This window comes from Acanthamoeba castellanii (assembly GCF_000313135.1).
Source record: "Acanthamoeba castellanii str. Neff unplaced genomic scaffold scf7180000084753, whole genome shotgun sequence".
NCBI classification, from domain to species: domain Eukaryota; phylum Discosea; order Longamoebia; family Acanthamoebidae; genus Acanthamoeba; species Acanthamoeba castellanii.
The window spans coordinates 6,312-25,652 of record NW_004457538.1 but is presented as its reverse complement, the minus strand read 5'-3'; the positions used below and the strand labels follow the sequence as shown (position 1 = coordinate 25,652).

The 19,341-nt window shown below is 59.7% G+C and overlaps 7 protein-coding genes across 7 annotated transcripts in view; 4 read left to right on the top strand and 3 right to left on the bottom strand.

Moving 5' to 3' along the window:
* The window catches only part of ACA1_197490 (uncharacterized protein), a gene marked incomplete at both ends in the record, with an annotated part of 3,559 nt that extends 392 nt beyond the window's left edge, over nucleotides 1–3,167 (bottom strand). The window contains 11 exons of the mRNA XM_004341633.1: nucleotides 10–86; nucleotides 172–526; nucleotides 598–826; nucleotides 925–1,109; nucleotides 1,229–1,582; nucleotides 1,698–1,929; nucleotides 2,083–2,259; nucleotides 2,369–2,450; nucleotides 2,578–2,681; nucleotides 2,817–2,949; nucleotides 3,115–3,167. Coding sequence (XP_004341681.1) covers nucleotides 10–86; nucleotides 172–526; nucleotides 598–826; nucleotides 925–1,109; nucleotides 1,229–1,582; nucleotides 1,698–1,929; nucleotides 2,083–2,259; nucleotides 2,369–2,450; nucleotides 2,578–2,681; nucleotides 2,817–2,949; nucleotides 3,115–3,167 — 1,981 coding nt within the window. The remainder of the gene's footprint in view (nucleotides 1–9; nucleotides 87–171; nucleotides 527–597; nucleotides 827–924; nucleotides 1,110–1,228; nucleotides 1,583–1,697; nucleotides 1,930–2,082; nucleotides 2,260–2,368; nucleotides 2,451–2,577; nucleotides 2,682–2,816; nucleotides 2,950–3,114) is intronic.
* A 274-nt stretch (nucleotides 3,168–3,441) lies between these two features.
* On the bottom strand, nucleotides 3,442–5,517 carry ACA1_197480 (ATPase/histidine kinase/DNA gyrase B/HSP90 domain containing protein; the record flags this gene model as incomplete). Its single annotated transcript, XM_004341632.1, has 8 exons — nucleotides 3,442–3,639; nucleotides 3,772–3,993; nucleotides 4,079–4,262; nucleotides 4,419–4,492; nucleotides 4,555–4,642; nucleotides 4,711–5,103; nucleotides 5,188–5,340; nucleotides 5,411–5,517. Coding segments are annotated over 8 exons (1,419 nt in total), but the record flags the coding sequence as incomplete, so codon positions are not given.
* A 218-nt stretch (nucleotides 5,518–5,735) lies between these two features.
* ACA1_197470 (ATPase/histidine kinase/DNA gyrase B/HSP90 domain containing protein) lies at nucleotides 5,736–12,389 on the bottom strand (the record flags this gene model as incomplete). Its single annotated transcript, XM_004341631.1, has 23 exons — nucleotides 5,736–5,791; nucleotides 5,920–6,239; nucleotides 6,337–6,651; nucleotides 6,736–7,079; nucleotides 7,372–7,481; nucleotides 7,564–7,675; nucleotides 7,790–8,280; nucleotides 8,376–8,447; nucleotides 8,628–8,702; nucleotides 8,885–9,039; nucleotides 9,110–9,315; nucleotides 9,422–9,517; nucleotides 9,600–9,684; nucleotides 9,799–9,903; nucleotides 9,986–10,165; nucleotides 10,249–10,386; nucleotides 10,485–10,577; nucleotides 10,666–10,781; nucleotides 10,890–11,023; nucleotides 11,279–11,418; nucleotides 11,522–11,709; nucleotides 11,914–12,069; nucleotides 12,222–12,389. 23 exons carry the CDS (start codon nucleotides 12,387–12,389, stop codon nucleotides 5,736–5,738), a joined length of 3,855 nt encoding a protein of 1,284 aa, XP_004341679.1.
* Nucleotides 12,390–13,141: 752 nt separating this feature from the next.
* Nucleotides 13,142–13,711, top strand: ACA1_197460 (uncharacterized protein; the record flags this gene model as incomplete). Its single annotated transcript, XM_004341630.1, has 3 exons — nucleotides 13,142–13,273; nucleotides 13,339–13,500; nucleotides 13,562–13,711. The coding sequence occupies 3 exons, from the start codon at nucleotides 13,142–13,144 to the stop codon at nucleotides 13,709–13,711; spliced, it is 444 nt and encodes a 147-aa protein (XP_004341678.1).
* An 18-nt stretch (nucleotides 13,712–13,729) lies between these two features.
* On the top strand, nucleotides 13,730–14,961 carry ACA1_197450 (Malonyl-CoA decarboxylase; the record flags this gene model as incomplete). Its single annotated transcript, XM_004341629.1, has 7 exons — nucleotides 13,730–13,804; nucleotides 13,885–13,969; nucleotides 14,045–14,116; nucleotides 14,191–14,298; nucleotides 14,362–14,453; nucleotides 14,526–14,660; nucleotides 14,737–14,961. The coding sequence occupies 7 exons, from the start codon at nucleotides 13,730–13,732 to the stop codon at nucleotides 14,959–14,961; spliced, it is 792 nt and encodes a 263-aa protein (XP_004341677.1).
* Nucleotides 14,962–15,609: 648 nt separating this feature from the next.
* Nucleotides 15,610–17,839, top strand: ACA1_197440 (G-protein beta WD-40 repeat domain containing protein; the record flags this gene model as incomplete). Its single annotated transcript, XM_004341628.1, has 12 exons — nucleotides 15,610–15,853; nucleotides 15,918–16,025; nucleotides 16,116–16,206; nucleotides 16,300–16,402; nucleotides 16,484–16,615; nucleotides 16,693–16,771; nucleotides 16,849–16,959; nucleotides 17,047–17,229; nucleotides 17,302–17,360; nucleotides 17,431–17,549; nucleotides 17,625–17,726; nucleotides 17,797–17,839. The coding sequence occupies 12 exons, from the start codon at nucleotides 15,610–15,612 to the stop codon at nucleotides 17,837–17,839; spliced, it is 1,374 nt and encodes a 457-aa protein (XP_004341676.1).
* A 185-nt stretch (nucleotides 17,840–18,024) lies between these two features.
* Nucleotides 18,025–19,341, top strand: part of ACA1_197330 (DnaJ domain containing protein) — a gene marked incomplete at both ends in the record, with an annotated part of 1,877 nt that continues 560 nt past the window's right edge. Inside the window, 7 exons of the mRNA XM_004341627.1 lie at nucleotides 18,025–18,080; nucleotides 18,181–18,287; nucleotides 18,339–18,440; nucleotides 18,566–18,660; nucleotides 18,751–18,896; nucleotides 18,967–19,162; nucleotides 19,244–19,306. Of these exons, the coding sequence (XP_004341675.1) occupies nucleotides 18,025–18,080; nucleotides 18,181–18,287; nucleotides 18,339–18,440; nucleotides 18,566–18,660; nucleotides 18,751–18,896; nucleotides 18,967–19,162; nucleotides 19,244–19,306 (765 nt within the window). The remainder of the gene's footprint in view (nucleotides 18,081–18,180; nucleotides 18,288–18,338; nucleotides 18,441–18,565; nucleotides 18,661–18,750; nucleotides 18,897–18,966; nucleotides 19,163–19,243; nucleotides 19,307–19,341) is intronic.

Here is a 19,341-nt window from a genome sequence, read left to right as displayed (position 1 = left end):
GCTGGGCACTGGCAGCTGACTCTGCGCGGAGCGCCGCCTGCAGCGTGGGCAGGTCCGCCTCGCCCTTGCCCACCGCCACCGCCAATCTACCACCCGCGCGCGATCACGTCAGCCGCATATGCGGTGGTCCGTGTGCGGTGTGTGCGGTGTGTGTGTCGTGTCGTGCCGTACCTGAGGGCATGGAAGGTGGTGGAGGTGACGGCGCGGCTGGCCGAGACGAGGCCGTTCGTCCAGGCCGGGTCAGCGTGGTAGTGCGGCCCTGTTGACATGGCCTGCACCCGCTCGGCCTGGCACTCGGCCGCGGCGGCCAGCAGCGCGCCCGCGGCGCCGGCGATGTGCTGGGCCGGCGGGATGAGACCCGGCGGGAGGCCGCCCAGATCGTAGGCCAGGTCCTCCCACCCGCCGGTCTTCGGACCCGCAGGCGGCTTGCGCGGCGCGGCGCCCGTGGAGGTCTCGTGCAGCTGCGTGGCCGCCGCGATCAGCGCCTGCGCCGCCTTCATGATCTCCGCACGCGCCGCCTCGTCCGCTGAAACCGCACGCACACGCGCAATGAGTTGTGTGCGGTGGGTGCGGTGTGGTTGTGCGTGTGCGGTGTACCGGATGATGAGGAGGAGGCGGAGGGTTGCGGGGCGGGTTGCTGCTGCTGCTGCCGGGCCTGCTGGTGGATGGCGAAGAGGGACTTGACTGCGGCGGCGACGCCGGCCGAGGCCTGGCCCAGCCGGTCGCGCAGGGAGGGGTCGTGGGGCGACGCCCCGGTGGCCTCGGCCGCGGCCAGTAGCACGCGGCCCGACTCCAGCGACGCGCGGACCGCACGCAGTGCCGACGCCTAACAGCCGCACACGCACACATGGCCGCACATGCACGACCGCACACGTGAGCGAAGCAAGGCGCGAGGCGATGGGGGCGGGTGGGGGTGGGGAGCACCTGGGCATCGACGCTGGCGAGCTGAGCGGCGGCTTCGACGGAGAGGTCGGACAGGCGCGCGAGGGCCTGCGCGAGCGTCAGGGCCTTGTCGCCGATCGGCCGTCCGTTGGCCGCCTCCGACGACAGCCCGGACGTCGCCTGCCGCAGCGCTTCCACTGCCGCCGCCAGCGCTGCCGCCGCCTCATCTATCATCGCACACGACACACATGACACGACACAACACACGCGTTATTGTGTGCGAGTGGCGTGTCGTTGGTCGTGTCGGGTCGTGCGTGAAGGTTAGAGGCCGGGGGTGGGTCGTTACCGTTGGTCGGCGGCACGGCGCTGCGGGCGAGCAGCTTGCCGGCGCCGACGGACCGGGCCGAGGCCTCGAGTTCGGCCAGCGCCGCGTCGACGCGGGCCAGCGCGGGCTCGACCGCGCGCGCGGCCGAGGCCGACTGCTTCCACATCGAGTCGAGCTCGTCCAGGAAGTCGGGCATGGGCTGCGAGTTCTGCACCACCGCGCCGTGCTGGAGCGACTGCAGATTACCGCCGCCACCGCCATCGCCGCCGCCCGGCTGGCCCGACAGCGCGCGGAAGCGGGCCTCGAGGTCGTCCACCGAGTCCGCGCTCGGAATGGCGCTGGTCCCCTGCGACATGCCGCCCTGCTGCATTCCACCTGTCTCACACACACACACACACACACACACATACATACACACACACACACACACAAGAAACATTTAGTTGCCGCACGCACCGCACACGACACGCGCGCGGGGGGTCGGGGGCACCTTGAGTGAAGTGGGCGGGAGGGAAGGTGGGCGAAGATGGGGACGCGGGGAACTGGCCGGGCGCGGGGTAGTAGACGGCGGAGGGCGGGGCGTGGTGGGGCTGGGGCGGCGAGGTGGGCGGCGGCCCCTGTGCGCCCGGCTGGCCGGACATGGGCGGGTAGCCGTAGGTCGGGAACTGCGGCTGCTGCGCGCCCGGCTGTGGCGTGAGAATCGACGTCGGGAGCATTCCCACCTGCAGACACGACACGACACGACACGACACGACACGACACGACACACGCGCGACCAACGACATACATCAGGAAACAAAAGAACGAAGAGCGCGAAGAGCGAAAACGAAGAGTAAAAAGAGTGAAGGGGGAAGCGGGGGAGGAAAAGAACGTACAGGGACTTCCCAGTCGATGTTGTGCTTCTTGGCGATGGCGGAGAGGTAGTAGTTGATGAGGGCCTCGTCGGGCGGGTTGTGCTGCAGCCGCGAGATGAGCTTCTCGTTGAGGTACCCGTTGCGCTCACAGTCCATCGGAAAGTCCTTCCCGTAGCGCTTGATGAACGCCTTACGCAACTGCAGCGAAAAACAGCAATTAGCATTATTTCATTTATTTATTTATATTTATTTATTTATTTATGCAAATTCAATAAATAATTGAATAAATAAATAAATATAAACCAACCTTGGTCAGTTCCTCCATGGCCAGATAGGGCGCGCAGTAGATAATGTTGCAGACGGCATCCTTCAGCTCAAGAGGACACGTCCTACACACGCACACGCACACACGCACGCACGCACACACGCACGCGTTGCGACCACGTCAGTTTGATCTCGCCACGACGCACGAGCGCGCGCACGACACGCACGGCACAGAACACGAGTGTCTCTTACTTCTGTGCAGAGAGAAGCTGCGCGCGGGAGACGATGGTCTCGCAGTAGACCTCCACCATGTTGAGCGCCTCGATCATGTAGTCCTCGAAAATGACCGACACCGTCTGCACACACACACGTGCCGCCACCAGTGCCATCATCCATCACCACCATCCATCATCATCATCAGCGCAACGACAACAACAACACACAGTCAAGCGCGGTTGCGACCAAGGGGCATGCGGGTGGGAGGGAGGGACCTTGACGCGTGCCAGCTGTTCCTTGTCGGTGGCCAGGAGGTCGGCGATCTGCTTTTTGTGGCGGTTTCCCTCCTCGAGCTTCTTCGTGCGGTGCAATCGCATACGATTGATGGCCAGCTTCAGCTGAATCGAGCTGGCCCCCAGAAATAAAGATTAATCCTATTAAAAAACACGATGAAAAGCTCATCTGCCTTGCCCATGGCATTCTACACAAGACAATAAATGATGAATCGCACAAGCCATATTTTTTTTTACTCGCAGCAGCAACCACCATGCAAAGATGCTGATGATGGCCTACCATTTCTGAGGGAACTTGGCGGCATTGTTGGTCAAGGAAAGGCGCTCCAGCATCTTCGCAGGAGCCTCGTTGCTTCTGATCTGTGTTTCGTTTTTCGTTTTCCTTTTCTTTTTTTACTATTTTATTTTAAATTATGTGGACAGCACATCTCGTGAGATGGCCACCCGCGGCACATGTCTCCTCGTCCCACGGGCAGTTGGTCCGCGCCCACTTGAGCGCCGCGAGCTGCCGGCCTGTAGGCGGAGCAAAAACTCCAATTTTAAATGTTAAAAAATAAATAAATTAGAGATACATGTAAAACAAATAAAAAAAAACACTCTGCGTTTATTACACGTGATCCGATGGGAAGGGAGGGTCATCAGTAGGCTGAGGGTTGCCCGCCGACGGCGGCTGGTGGTGATGAAGGGCGTGGATGGCCGCCAAGAGGGAGGCAAAGTGCACTGGCTTGGTCAAGTGCAGCTCGAACCCCGCGTCGGCGCTCCGCTGCACGTCCTCGTCCATGCCGTAGCCCGACAGCGCAATACCCTGCAAGCGCACCACATGTCGTGAGCACACACCGCACACACATCACCGCACACGCATCACCGCACACGACGCAACACGCAACATGCACCACGACACGATCAATGACCAACAACACGACACGACTGGGGGTACCTTGAGGTTGTACTTGGCCTTGAGGGTGGTCATGAGCTGGAGGCCCGTGCCGTCGGGCAGGCCGATGTCGCTGATGACCAGGTCGAACTCGCCCCGGGCCTCGTCCGCCGCGCGCAGGGCGTCGCCCACGCTCGAGGCCACCACCACGTCGTAGTTCAGCTTCTGGCGCAGCAGCCGCGACATGATCACCAGCGTGCTCTTGTTGTCCTCGACCAGCAGCACCTGCCATTGTTGTCGGCCCACCACCACCACTGCGTGAGCCCAAGCAATGCCGAATGGGTGTCGCCAGGGCTGGCGTTGGGTGTACCTTGAGGTCGCGTGGCGGCGGTGGGCCGGGCGAGCCGGCGGCGCCACGCGGGGAGGTGGGCGGCGAGAAGGAGTTGGAGGCCGGGATGACGGTGGGCAGGGACGAGGAGGACGAGAGCGGGGAGAAACCGCTGCTTTCGCCGCCGCTGCTGATGCTGTCGACAGAATAGCTCGATTTGAGTTGGCTGACGTTGTCGACACTCCCCCCGCTAGAGGCAGAGACAAGCCCGACAGCGACAGCGGCGTCGGCGAGACTCGGCACTGGGGAAGAGGCGCGTGACGACGAAGCCGAAGCCAACGGCGACGACGAAGACGATGATGAAGAGGAGGAGGAGGAGGACGGAGTGAGCAGCTTGATCTCCGCCGAGCCCAGCGAAGTGCGACCCGTCGGCGACGGCAGCGCCCCGCCCTTGAACTGCGCGGTACACAGAGTCGGTTAGGAATCGCTAGAGAATGAAAGGAGGCGGCGGGCCGTACGACTGGGAGGTGGATGGTGAAGGTGGCGCCCTTGTTCTTGCCCTGGCTTGCCGCGCTCAGCGTGCCCTGGTGCATCTCCACCAGCGATCTGCTCCCCCCCCCATTCACGCATGGGTGAGCATCACAGCGTGTGTCGTGTCGTGTCGTGTGTGGTACCGTGAGATGGAGAGGCCGAGGCCGAGGCCGCCGAAGCGCACGGTGATGGAGGCGTCGCCCTGCTCGAAGGCGCGGAAGAGGTGCGGCAAGACGTGGTCCTCGATGCCGATGCCCGTGTCCATGATCTCGACGGCGAGCATGAGCCGCCGCTTCGCTTCCTTAGCCTCCCTGGCCTCCTTCTCTTTACCGCCGCCGCCGCCGCCGCCGCACGTGCCGTGGGGCTGGATTCGCTTCCGCATTTCCTGAATCATTTCATTCTTTTTCTTCTCCTTCTCCGAGGGCACGGCGTCGTCGTCTACGGCCTCGTAGTTGCGCGTGCGGATCGCGATGGCGCCGCCCTCCGGCGTGAATTTGATCGCGTTCTTCGTGATGTTCCAAAACACCTGCTGCAGCCTACATCGTCGCCGCACACGCCGCACACAGCACACGAAGAGGTCAGGTGAAATGCGTCTGGCGGGCACCGGGGGGGGGATGTACCGTGCGGGATCGGCGTTGAGTCGGTCGATGGTGGCGGCGAAGTCGGTAGAGACGTGGAGCTTCTTGAGCTTGATCTCGTGTCCCACGATCTGCAGCGTGCGACTCAACAGCTCGTGCGCCACCACCTCTTGCAAGTGTAGCTCCAATTTGTTCCTGTACCACACACACACACACAACACGTGAATATAGTGTAGCCATCAATGCGAGTGTTGTGTCGAGGTACCGCGAGATCTTGGTGAGGTCGAGCAGGTCGTCGATGAGCTGCACCTCCAGCTCCACCGACTCGTGGATCATCCGCACATTCTCTTCGGCCTGTGGCGGCAGTCCCTCTCCTGCGCAAATATAGGCACACGCATTCCATGCATTTCAAAGTAAATTGAACGCCCCCAAAGAGTTTGATGGTTAAGGTGGCGCGGTACGGACCGAGGAGGGACTCGGAAAGCAGGAGCGCGGGCGTGAGCGGTGTGCGGAGTTCGTGGGAGAGGGCCGCGAGGAAGTGGTCCTTGGCGTGGTTCGCCCTCTCGGCCTCATGATACAGGCGCGCGTTGTCAATCGCCATCGACGCTCGTCGCGCCAGCTCCTCGCCCGTCGCAATGTCCTCGTGCTGCACTCACATTTTTGAGTCACACCGCACACAACCGCACACAACACACAACCGCACACGACACATGACACGCGACACACGCGACATACAACCGCACACGACACAACCGCACGAGAGGAAGAAGGTACGTGGAAGCCAGACTGAAGGAACGGGTGTCGGGCGAAGAGCCAGCAGCCGAAGATCTTGCCGCGGCCTTCGAGGTAGCACACGAAGAAGTCGTCGGGGTTGGGCAACCCGCACTCGATCCCCACGCGCTCTCCGTTGCACAGCTCCAGCTCCTTGAAGTACTTCTTGCCGCCCGTCACCCTCTTGCCCTTGTCCCCCGCTGCTGGCGATGGGAGCTTGTGCAGCTGCCAGAGCTGGGTGGCGGCCTGGGGCGTGGCGATGCGCTGTAGGGTGTTGTTCTCGGCGACCACGTCGAGAATGCACCAGTCCGCCACCACCGAACCTGTCATAGCAGCGCGGGTGCGTGAACTTAGTTTTTTGAATAGTCTCAACAACGCAGGCAGCCGCGCGTGGTCGGTTGTATTGGCTGTGGTTGGTACCTGCGATGATCTTGAGAGCGCCGGAGAGCAGCGAGGGCAGATGGCTGTCGACGCTGGCCGACAGCAACCGACCGACCTGGGACATAAGGCCGAGCCGGATCTCGGACTTCTTTCGCGCGGTGACGTCGATCGTGTACAGCGTGACGCCTCCGTCGGCTCCCGGATAAATCCGGCTCTCGTACCAGCGGTCCCGGTTGTTGTAGTAATAGTCGAACACGAGGTCCACCTTCTCCTTCACCGCCCGCTCCAGGTTGCGTCGCACCACGCGGTCCTCCGTGTCGACCATGAATCGCCACACGTTGTGGCCCACCATATCTAATGTACGACACGACACGCGCACATCACGTTAAGACACGCACGACACGCACGACACGCACGACACGCACGACACGCACATACCCTCTTTCTTGGCGCCGAGAAGTAAGGCGGCGTTGGTGTTGACGAACGAGTAGCGCAGCCGGGCGTCGAGCGACACGAAGGCGTCCTGGATCGAGGCCAGGATGCGCTCGAGCCGCTCCTTGCCCTCGGCCACGTCCATCCTCAGCGTGTGCTCGGTGTCGGCCGCCTCCATGCGCATGCGGGCCATCCGCAGGTGCGACGACACGCGGGACAGCAGCTCGCGCGCGGTGAAGGGCTTGATGAGGTAGTCGTCGGCCCCCTCGGCCAGGCCCTCGGCGCTGGCCTCCTCGCCTGCTCGCGCCGACAGCATAATCACCGGCAACATGCGCGTCTCGTCTCGCGACCTATCGTGCCATGATCAGTGTCGTGTGTCGTGTGTCGTGTGTCGTGGGTCGTGGGTCGTGGGTCGTGGGTCGTGGGTCGTGGGTCGTGGGTCGTGGGTCGTGTGTCGTGTGTCGTGTGTCGTGTGTCGTGTGTCGTGTGTCGTGTGTCGTGTGTCGTGTGTCGTGTGTCGTGTGTCGTGTGTCGTGTGTCGTGTGTCGTGTGTCGTGTGTCGTGTGTCGTGTGTCGTGTGTCGTGTGTCGTGTGTCGTGTGTCGTGTGTCGTGTGTCGTGTGTCGTGTGTCGTGTGTCGTACCGAAGCTCTTTGAGGAGTCCAAAAACCGTCCAGGAAGGGCATCATGACATCGGTCAGTACTAGGTCGATGGCATTCGGCCCGGATCGCAGCACGCTCAGCGCTTCCAAACCTGCGCGGATGCGGGCGATTGTTAGCCTGTCAATGGTCGCAGTGCGTGGCTTCGAGAGGAGGTGGTGGTAGTGGTGACGTACCATTGGCGGCGCTGATGACTTCGTACTTGGTGCTCAGTAGTCGCGCGACGTATTCGCGCATATCAAAATTGTCGTCCACCAGCAGCACTCGCGCCTTGGTGTCCTTGCCTCTCTGCAATTGGTTGGGTGGCGTGAGTGGGTCATGCTGACGTCACGCAACGACGAAGCCGTCGGCAAAGAATGTGGCGGAGGAATGTGCGGGAGGAATGTGTGGAGGAATGCGCACTTTCTTTTTGGACCGCTTGCTGTGCTTGTCGGAGAGCACGCTGAAGGTGGAGGCCGTGCGCGATCGCGGCGACGACGGCATCTCCGGCGACGAGGACGACGGTGACGACGACAGCGACAGCACGGGCGACGACGAGGCCGACGATGACGATGACGAAGACGACGACGACGACGAGGCCGACGACATCGACGAGCTGTTGCGCGACGACGACGAGGCCGCGATCGGGATCGAGGGCAGCCACCACGACGCCGTCTTCGAGTAGTTGCGGGCGTCGGCCAGCGACGTGTCGTACTCGTCCGCGTTCGCATTCGTCGGCTGCGGCTGGTGCGGCGGCAGCTGCGGCTGGCCGCCCTCGGGGAGGTGATGGCGAGGCGAGGCTGGGTACTTCGCGGACGCCGCAAAGGCCGCGGGCAGGGTCCGCACGATGCGCTTGATCTGATTGGCCGGCAGGTGCTGCGTGCCAAACGGAAGCCGCACCCGAAACGTGGAGCCTGATTGGGGGAGGGGGCGTAAGAACAACCAATCACCACCAATCCCCTTGTTGGAGCGATCCCATAATCGCAGCGTGTGCGCTCGGTGGGCGTACCCTTGCCCAATTTGCTTTCCACCGACACGGTGCCGCCGTGGAGGCGCACCAACTCGAAGACCAGGGCTAGACCTGTGAGGTGCGTGTCGTACGTTGGTGAGCCCCGCGTCGCACACGTGTGTTGGACGCGTGAGAGGAAAGATCAGCGCTTGGGAGGGGTAAGTGGTGGGATGCGACGCGATGGGACGGCGCACGTGCCTATGCCAGTGCCCTCGTGCGAGCGGCCGCCGGGCGTCTGCACGCGATGGAAACGTTTGCCCAACAGGGGCACCTCCTCGGACGGAATGCCGATGCCCGTATCCTGCACCGCCAGCTCGGCGTGCGTTTCTATATATATACATGTCAGACGGTGGCGCACAAATTCGTGTCAAACGGCAACACAGTGCATGCGTGCGGTTGTTGTGTGTTATGTTGTGTGTTGTGTGTTGCGTGTCGTTGGTCGTGTCGTGCGCACAGGTCGAAAGAAAGAAAGAAAGAAAGAAAGAAAGAAAGAAAGAAAGAAAGAGTACCGGAGATGGCCTTGGTGCTGATGCGAATGTAGCCGTGCATGGTGAACTTGAGCGCGTTGGAGAGCAGGTTGAGCACGATCTTCTCCCACATGTCCTTGTCCACGTAGACCGCCTGCTCCAGCTCCGAGCAATCCACCAACAGGTCTAGCCCCGCTCTGTGTGTTCGCAAACTCGACCTTCAGCACCAACGCACACGCACACACGCGCACGCGCACGCGCGATTACCTTTCGGTGGCCGAGCGGAAAATTGAGGCGAGGTCCTGGGTGAAGGCGCTGAGGTCGACCGGCTCGAAGACGGCGCGCGCCCGGCCAGCTTCGATGCGCGAGAAATCGAGCAGTGAGTTGACCAGCTTGTACAGTCGCAGCGCGTTACGATGAATGAGCATCAGCTGCTCCTTCTCGAGCTGCAGCTCGGCACTGTCCATCAGATCCTGTGTGGTGGTGTGTGTGTGGTGCGTGCGTGCGCACACGTGTTTGCTGGTAAGCAAGTGTCATGCGACACCGAGGGCACACAGGCGGAGACAGCGGCGAACGCACCTCGAGAGGGCCGAGCATGAGCGTGAGTGGCGTTCGGAACTCGTGCGAAATATTGGAGAAAAAGGTGGTCTTGGCTCGGTCCAACTCAGCCAAGGACTGTACAGAAACACACAACAACAGCTCGTATCAGTCGGGTGGCGCAGAATATGGGTTCGAGCCAGGAGAGAGGAGGGCGCACCTCTGCTCGCTTTCGTTCCTCCTCGCGCGCCATGGCATTGGTCACAGCCGACGCGGCATGCCCGGTGAACAAATTGTAAAATATCCTAAAATGGTGGTGAGCACACAATGCATAAATATATCTCTTTTAACCTAGCTATTTTTTTAATTCAATAAATAATAGATAGATAAATAGATAAATAATCGAAATTAATGGGTACCGGTAGTTGTCGTCTAGCTCGTGTCGTGGGTTCACGCCAGCTACAAGAATCCCCACCACCTTGTCCGCATCCGTTTGCGACAGCATCGGAAATATAACACACGACCTGGACAAAAGCAACGTCAGCGCATCGGTGGCAGTGTGTGTCGTGTGTGTCGTGTGTGGTGTCGTGCAAGAGCGGTGAGTACCTGGGCCGATCTTCCCAAGCCACACACAGTGGCACTTCCTCGCCGAACTGGGTGAGGTCGAGGAACTGCGAAGTGCGTGTCGTCACGACCTCGTGAAACAGGGCGCACCAGAACCCGCCCTGCTCCTCCTCTCGATCCTCACCTGCGCTGCTGCTGCCACTACTCCCATCGCTGTCGCTGCTGCGAGGGCAGAGTTAGCCATGACAACCCACCAGCCAAGCAGAGCCGTGTGTGTCGTTGTGTGTCGTTGTGTGGCTACTTACGACTGGCTTAGTCGAGGGATGGTGACGATGTAGGGGCACAGTACGGAGCCCTTCTCCTGCCGTCCGACGACTTCCTCCAGGAACGCGTGCTTCATGCCCTCGTCGAGCAGGTACAAATTGGCAAAGGGGATGTCCCACCTGGCCACCCACCGCACACGGGAGGAGGGAGGGTACCCGATCAGGTGAGTAATCGGCCCAGAACAAGGTACAGATCGTGCGTAGGACGCGATGCGTACTTTCCCGATGAGCTGATGACCTCGGCTGTGATGTGTAGCGCACCCTTGGCCGATTCTGCATCTGCTCCTCGAGCAGCCAGGTCGCGCAGCGCTCTGTGTGCGGATTGCCCCCGGCCAGTTCGGTTAGTGAATGGATTGATTGCGGGGCAGGGCTCCCTGGCGAGTGCGAGAGCCGTAGTACCGCAGCTGACGCTCGCCAATGACGCGTGACGTGGTCTCCGAGCAGGAACAGAAGATGCCGCCGACCGAGTTGTCCTCGAGGAACAAAGGGCTGTAGGAGAAGGTGAAGTAGGCCTCCTGCAAAAAGAACCGAAGAAGAACGAAGAAGAGAGGCGCGGTTTAGTTGTTAAAACATCATTAACGGTTAAGGTGTGATGTGTTGATGGACGATGCTAGTTGACTCACCTCAAGGTAGCCAAACCGGTCCACGCAATTCAGCTGGTCTTCGATCCAGTTGGCCTTCTTGGAAAAGGTGACGCCGTCGAGCAACGGCCTCTGCTGCTCCCAAATCGTGCTCCAGCACACCGAATAGGGCGTGCCTGTGCGCAGGAGTCAAGTTGTTGTAGATCAACTCAGCACGGTTGTCGTGTGTGTGTGGTGTGCGTGTGTGTAGGTGTCGCGGAAAGCACACATACCAAGGTATGCCGGGTGTTTGTCGCCCATTGTGTGTCGATACCCGTCATTGTAGATCACCCTGTATTCTGGCCCCCAGAAAAGGACCTGATGGTTCACACATTATGGCCGCATAGCACGACACGACACGACACACGGCAGTTGAGTAAATAGGAGGGCACAAGGCTCTAGAGCCTCGGCAGTGGCAGAGTTGCGACGTACAACTGAGTAGCGGGACCAGAGGCACACTGTGAGCGCAATCTTGAGCGCAAGCGGCCATTGCGAGAGCGGACCCAGGGGTGTCTGTGACCAGTCCTTGTTCCTAGAGAGAGAGAGAGAGAGAGAGAGTGCACGAAACGTGCAGGGTCAGTGCAGACTTCCTCATCTATCACAGAACACAAATAGCACTGATACTGATGACGCACTTGATGATGGTGGCCAGTTCGCCGGGCGCCGAGAGCCAGTGCTCCATCTCGGGCTGCGCCCGTCGCCGCTCTTTTCGGTTCGCACCCTTTCCCGCCACCGCGAGGGCCTTGCCGTGTGCCCGATTCTTCTCCAGAGGTGTGTTCGCCTTCGGTGGTTGCGGGCTGCTGCTGGTGTCCTGCTCTCGCCTCTGCCCAAAGAATAGACAGCACAGGAAAGTGTGAGCGCATGACGATAGATATGATCGCAACCATCTGGCGTTAGACTTCAACAAACACACACCACATGCGACGTATACCTCGTTGTCGCAGCTCACTTGCGGGCTTGTGTTGGTTGAGGAGGATGGGGAAAGAAGGTGGTCACTGGTGTAGTTGTCTAGTTTACACACGCGCACGACTTGTCGCAGACAGTCGAGCACGAGGCCCTGCACGTGCTGATGTTCGTGGTGGAGCAGCTCGGGCTTGGTCAGCTCCGCCACGATGGCATCGAAGGAGAGCTGCTCGTCGGGTCGCAGCTGCTGCGTCACCGCCGACAGCACCGCCAGCACTTGCTGCAAATCGTAATAATTCGTGTAGCGTGATTTTAGCACCAAAATGGTTGAATTACGATTGCAATGAACAAATTATTGGACAGAGAATCGCGTTGGGCAAAGAAAAATGGATGTGGATGAAAGGGTGGTTCAAGATGAAGCGATTGGCATACCCCCAGGTTGTTCTCGAGGGCTTCTACGCTGAGCGAGGGCGCCAGCAAGGACGGATCCATCATCGCCCAAACGGCGGGCGACACGTACGGGATGGGGACTGAGGATGTGAATTGGAGGTTTCGCTCCTCCCGCTCCCCCGTCGCCACCGTCGCCGTTTGTTGTTCCATCGTCAATCTCGGGCAGTCCCGTCCTCCCGATGGATTCAACCACGAGATCTAACCGAAATCAACCCTCGACACCAGGTGGGGGCGTGCTCTGTTGGCCTCGCGCGCTCAATGGATCAAGACCAGGTCTGAGCTGTCGAGCTCACTCTTTACCTTTCTTCTCCAACTAAGCTCCCCTCCTTCTTCTTCTTCTTCTGTCTCCACTTCGCTCCTTTCGTCGCAAAAAAAGAACGAAAGGCTGCTGCCCCTTGGCCAAGGGCAACACCGAGAGCCCCAACAGTGGAGCCGTTGGCGCGGCGGAAGAGCCCCGTCGTACTTCAGTTCGAGCGGCTGACCACAGCTATTTGGCCCTGGCTCTTCCCGATGCAACATACGGGATTTCGGTATCGTCGCAAGCGCATGTGCGGCCGTTGATGGGAGGAAAGGTGCCACGAGGGAGGGCAAATGCTTGGAATAGTTGGCTCATTTTTTTATTTATTTTATTTGTACACAAGAGATGAGGAGGGGAGCGTGGGGTGGCTGCCGTTCTTCTCTGAGGTTGGCTCGGCCGCCGCGAGGGGGCTCGCGCTTGCTCGCGCCTTGTTTGCGGGCTTTTTCCTCACAAGCTGCCACTGGTGCCGACGAGGCGCCGTGGCTGCACCGGCTCGCCTCGCTTCCAGCCCACCCCCGGCTCTCGTCCGCTTCGGTGCCCTCCTCCCTCCTCCCTCCCTTCTTCTTCTTCTGGTCCAGGCCAGGCGACAGGCTTGCCTGCGAGGATGCGGCTCACATCAGCTGCCTTCTCTCTGTATTGTGCCTCAGGCGAGCGTGGCGGCGACGAAAGACCCAAGCGAGCGCCTGCGCGGCTTGGTCGCCCTGCGTGCCTCCTTGATGGTACCTACAGCGCCTGCGTACGGTGTGCCGCGCGTGGCCAAGTGCGCTGATGAAGACACGCACTTTTTCTCCGTTCAAACAGCAAACGATCAGACACGCGCGCGACCCGAACGAGCAGCACTTGAGGAACGAGCTGCGCGCCATCGCGGACGGACTGAAGGATGTGCTGAGCGAGCGCTTCGATCCGCATTCGCTCCTCCTGACGCAAATCGAACGCACCTCACCACTCACTGTGCTCCAGAAGGTGCGTCTCCCGCACGTCACACGTGTGATCGCCAAGAGAAACGCTCAACACTCTTTCGCAGGTGGTCGACACCGAGTCCGTCCACCCGTTGGCCTCAGTCGACGCCTTCAAAGCCCGGCTGGGCAAAGGCAGAAAGTGCTGGGCCTTCTTCCATCCACTGCTCCCCGAGGTGCTGCCTCTGTCAATTCCCTGCACCGCAAGGCACCGTTGAGAGAATTCCTGACGGACAATGCGCATCCTCGTCCAGGAACCGCTCGTTTACATCAACGTCGCGTTCGAGCCCAGGATTGCCACCTCCATGAAGGTACGCACTGGAACACGATTCGGTGTGTAGATCATCATGATTTTCACCTCAATAGACGCTTCTTCTGTTCGGGTGAACAGGAGATCTACCTCGATGAAGCTCAGAGGCTGGACCCCGAAGAAGCGAAAGCGGCCATCTTCTATTCGATTGTGACGACTCAACCCGGTACGGACACTAGCGCGGATCGACCCGACTCGAAGCCTCAGCTTTTCTAACTTTACCACTTTCATGTGTTCGTAGGTCTCAAGGGTGTCGATCTGCCGCACCAGCTCATCAAGTGGACATCGCGTTACCTCCACCAACAGTACAAAGGTGCGGCCAAGTCCGAGATAGGGTTGGTGCCGGACTGGTGAGGCAGCTGATTGTCCCTGTTCGTGGCCCGTCAGGCCTTACGGAGTTCAGCACTCTCTCGCCTATTCCTGGCTTCATGCCTTGGCTTCGGCTCTCGCTTTCCTCGCCCAGCCCCTCCAGCCCATCGCTCGCCGAGCGGAAAGGTACGTAATCAACACGTTTGGATCCTTGCACCACTGAGACGGTGACCGTTCATGTGCGTACAGCGTGGCTCAAGGCGATGCTGCCAGCCAAGGTAGAGGTCGTGGCAAAGGAGCTTGGCATCTCTTCTTCCGTACCGCCTCAGGAAGCGCTCGTGGTGCGTGAAGCCTTTTCACAGCACCATCAACAACGAATGCACTCACACCACACCATTCTCTGCTCTCTCCAGGAAGCGCTGGAGAATCATCGTTGGTTCGAGAACGAGCGCGTAGTGGGGGCCCTGCAGCCGCTCATGCTGCGCCTGTGCGCTCACTATGTCATCACCGAAAGGGCCGTCAATGGGTCCACCCAAGCCCTCGATCGCGTGCGTGACCTGCCCTTACCACTCTCGAGCAAGCCTATTGGTCGTACTTAGCGTTGCATTGTAAAAACCATTGCAGGTGGCCAACTTCCATCTGGGCAATGGCGCCTACGTGCACGGACTCAACTGGATGGCCGACCTGGCACCGCTGCGCCTGAGCGAGTCGGCCAGCCTGATGGCCAACTACAAGTACCCCAGCCCGGCCGACGCGACCACCGGCGCCGCCGACGCTGCGCTCTACCACCGGGAGGGCATCATCAAGGCGTCGCCCGACGTCGAAGCTCTCCTGCGCGATCGGTGGTAGTCCTTTTATTGTGTGGTTGCGCACTAACATTAATAAATCTATTTATTATTGACAGCTTTTTCTCGTTCTTGATTTATTTTCCAATTTATTATTAGTTATTGATAATGTTAACATTGTTATCTCGAATAATTTGTGGCATTTTTCCTTTGACCATCAATGGCGCATAGCTCGGGAGAGGACTGGAAAAGCCGTCGGCTTTCGTGGGCGAGCGCGCTGAACAAGAGGGGCACTGGAGGTGGCGACCACCAGATAGCTACCAGCACCCAAACGTCTCTCCTGGCACGAACGCGGTTGAGGAGGTCGCATTTGAAAGGGAGAAAGGAAGAAGGGCAATAACAAGAAGAAAGCACGCGAACAACAGGACCAGAAGTGATTTGCAGAGGATTTGCAAAGAGCTCGCGTCCCAGGTGCCGCAGTCTCCAACCAAAGTACCAAATAACCTCCACTTGCCATGTCGGTGAAGTAGAAAGAGAACGTGAAAGGGGGGGGGGCATGTCGAACTCTGTCTTCTACGCGTGAGGTCTCCAACAAAGCGATAACGCAACTTTCCTCTTTGCAGGAATGGACAGGTCCTCGTTCAGTGGCCTACCAGGGCAGGCCATGCACCAGGAGCAGCAACAGCGGCAACAACAACAGCACCAAGAGGACATGGAGTCGATGTGGGCAGCGGCTACAGCACAGCCCGACTACTACTCGACCTCTGACGCCGCCGCCAGCCAGCTGCACGCCCAGCTGCCCGCCCACCTGCCCACCGGTGGGGGCAGTACGTCTTCGTCATCGGGCGGTGGTGGCGGCGGCCTCCCCAGCCTGGCCCCGCTCTACCCCCTGCCCTCCACCCCAATGCCCAACTTTGACATGCCGCTCCAGGGCGGCGGGATGCGCATGAACGTCGGTACGGTGCCCATGTACTGCTGGTGCTCGTGTGGTCGAAGCTCATCGTGGTGGGGCGCGTGCAGGGGGAATGATGATGGGCGAGGTGGAAGCGGAGTCGAGAGGTGGAGCCGTCGCGCAGTTCAGGCCGCGAGAGGTGATCCCCCTGTTCGACATCGCCCTCGGGGCATCCGGTACGCGATGCCAAAGCTGTGCGCTCGTAGTCGGTGTACCGTGTCTTCTAAGACTTGGGTGCTCGTTCTATGGGCGGATTACACGCGCAGCGCCGATCATTCCCGCTCTGTCGCGGCCAGCCTTTGCGCGAGACGGCAGCGGCCGCTTCCTCTGCGGCACCGAAGAACAGCATCCCCAGCGGTAGGATTCGCTCTCTCAGCGGCCTCTCGACCACCACATGAGCACATCAGACGCCCTTCTCACCACGATCGTTTTCCTGGACTGTGCGTGCAGGTCAAAGAGCAACTATCTGATATTCGGTAGAATGGATCCCAACACGGGGAAGCTGATGACAAGGAACGGCTCGCCGGACGTTTGGACGCAGCCCATCAGCAATGTACGTGAGACCTCCCTTGTGTGGACGAGCAAAGCCCCATCTCATATGTTACACATGGCGGTGGCGGTGCCACCATCTCAGCACGTGCGAGACATACAATGGGTGGACGAGCAGCTCATGATCGTGGCCATCGCCAGCACGCTCATTCTCATGCGCCTGCCGCAGCACACCCGCGCCGATCTCGCGACCATCAACTTTCCTCCTTTTCACAAGGTACACCAACTCTCCGCCCATGGCACCATGGCTGAGACAGCATTTCATTCGTCCTCATTTGTGCTCTCTCCTTGCAGGACTTTATACGGGAGATTGCCGTCTCGCCGGCGAAACGAAACCTCTTGCTCTCCGGCGGCTTCGACGGTTCCGTGTTTGGTTCGACTCACCTCGGCTACTTCTTTCTTGGCCGACACGCTGACCCTTTCGTATTTACCTGTCGTAACACAACACAGTGACGGACATCAGTCGATTATGCGAGGACATCACCACCGATCAGCAGCACAGCGAGAACAGCATCTACCCGTGCGGCGAAGTGGTGGGCAGTGTGGGGTGGCACCCGACCAGTACGTCCCCCGAAACCGCCACACATGTGATCCGTCTCCCGACTCTTCTAGTCTGACACCCGCTCGGCACCTGTGTTTGGTGTGCAGATCCGTGGTTGGCCTCGTGCACGACCGATCCGGGCACGCTCCACATCTTCGACATACGCACCGATTCGGGAGGCGTGAATGCGGCGAGCGACCGGGCGCGCCAGTCTCTGCTCTACAACACCACCAAACCCGAGCTCTACACTCACGCATATTGCGATGAATACACCATCCTCCTCGGCTACGGTAAACCCCCTCCCAGCCGCACGACATGCACGACACGCACATCATGCTTACGCCCCCTCTCCCCGACCTTAGGTGACGGGCAGATCCACACCTTCGACACGCGCATGCAGCGAACCACCCAAGTATTCCAGGTATGGTGAGCTACGCGTGTGGCTTGCGCTGCTGATCGAAGATGCTAAAGACATGTCGCCCGCTGTGCAGGATCCCTACCAGCGCCAGATCGGCGAGATCAAGGTGGACGGTGGCGGCGTGTTCGCCACGTTTGGCGTGCCCGAGGTCACGCTTTGGAAAGTGGGAGAGTCACGCAGCTTTCAAGTCTGGTACGGCCTCACTGCGCCTCTTCTATCGAGCAAACGCAGCTCTTGTGACTCGGCTGTAACCCACACCTTGTGCAGGGGCCACAACAACATGTGTCCGCCGCAGCTGCCAAACAACATGTCCTACAAGACCTCGGGCGAGTTTCTCTCGCACAGCTCGGCCCTGGCCGTTACCGATTCGTACGACAAGCCCGTCACCTTTGTTTCCAGTTCCACTCCCTCCACTCACCCACCGCCTCTTGACCATCAGAAACGGGCTGCTGTCCTACTATCAGATCCCGCCGGTGTTGTAGGTCCCAACGCGCTCTTGAGTCGGTGGATCCTCTCCTGCTTCTTTTCCTCTACGCTTCTCTTCCTCAAGCGGGTGTACAGTCCTTCTTTGGCTTTGCTGACGTGGCCCATAAATAAATCGAAAGAAAAATTGCATTTCTCTCTTTCCGGACATTGCCTGCATCAACAGTAGGAGAGTAAGGAGAGCATGAGGCGTTCGGCGACGGACGTGGTTCGCGGGCACTTGCTCGGCAATGCGACGAGGTACTGTCGTTGGAAGAAGTGGCTTTCGCACATTTCATGTTTTTAGCATAGCATCGCGATTTTCCTCGAATTGAATCCTCCAATCGATTTCATCATTCAGAGGCGGCAACGCCGCTTTCTCGCTGCCCACAATCGCGCCGTGCGAGCGACCATCATATACACTGTTGCCGCACCACCGGCGCAGCTTCCGCTCCGCTGCAGCTCCGTGTGCGTGGTTGTCACACGCCCGTGGGCCAGCTGCGTCGTTCGCGACGTCAGGCCGCCGCCGTCCGTCACTGCTCGTGTTCGGCTCGTCCGTGGCCTGGACTCGCACTGCCGTGACTGCAGGCAACCCCGAGCGCGGCCACACCCGATCCTACGGTTTTTTCCCCCCACCTTCGTCCTTCCTCTCAGTAGTCGAGTTCGCTCATATCCCTTCGTGTGCGATGGTGTGTCGTGTGTGTCGTGTGTGTCGTGTGTGTCGTGTGTGTCGTGTGTCGACGCAGCGATGGGACACGAGATGTACTCCAAGGACTTGTACAACATTCTGGGGATCAAGGACGCCGCATCGCAGGAGGAGATCAAAACCGCGTTCTACAAGGTACATCAGAGCGTTGTAAGTCTATCTTGGCTCAAGCTGACCTTTTTTTGTGTTCGTCTTGTGCAACACAACCCGCACCGATCCGTACAGAAAGCGAAGGAGTACCACCCGGACATGAACAAAGAGAACCCCAACGCCCAGAAGAAGTTTGTGGAGGCGACGAGCGCTTATGAGATCTTGAGGGACACCAAGAAGAGACAGGAGTACGACGGCATGCGACGAATGCGCTCAAGCAGGTGCGAGCTCACGCTTCTCCCACCACCGCACACGGCACACGACACACTGACACATTATGTCTGTATGCAGCTCGTCGACGTATACGTCGTACACGCATCAATCCGACTACACCAACTACGGGGCCGGCGGTGCCAGGGCGGGCCGCACCGGGCGCGCCGACGACTTCACGGCGTACGGCATGGGTGGCATGGGCCACGAGGACTTCTCCCGGTGGTACCGACAGCGGAGCGACATCTTCGACGACTTCGAGAAGATGTTCAAAGACGTACGTCACCCTTCCTTTCTTCTTCTTCTTCTTTACGCCTCTTCGTCGTCGTCTTCTTCATCAACTACGACCACCGAGCAGATAGCGGACATGATGAGCAAGAAGATGAGGTCCAAGTGGTATCAGATGTGCGAGAACGGGGAGGTGGATCTCGAGGACATCTACGACATCTACGGGGC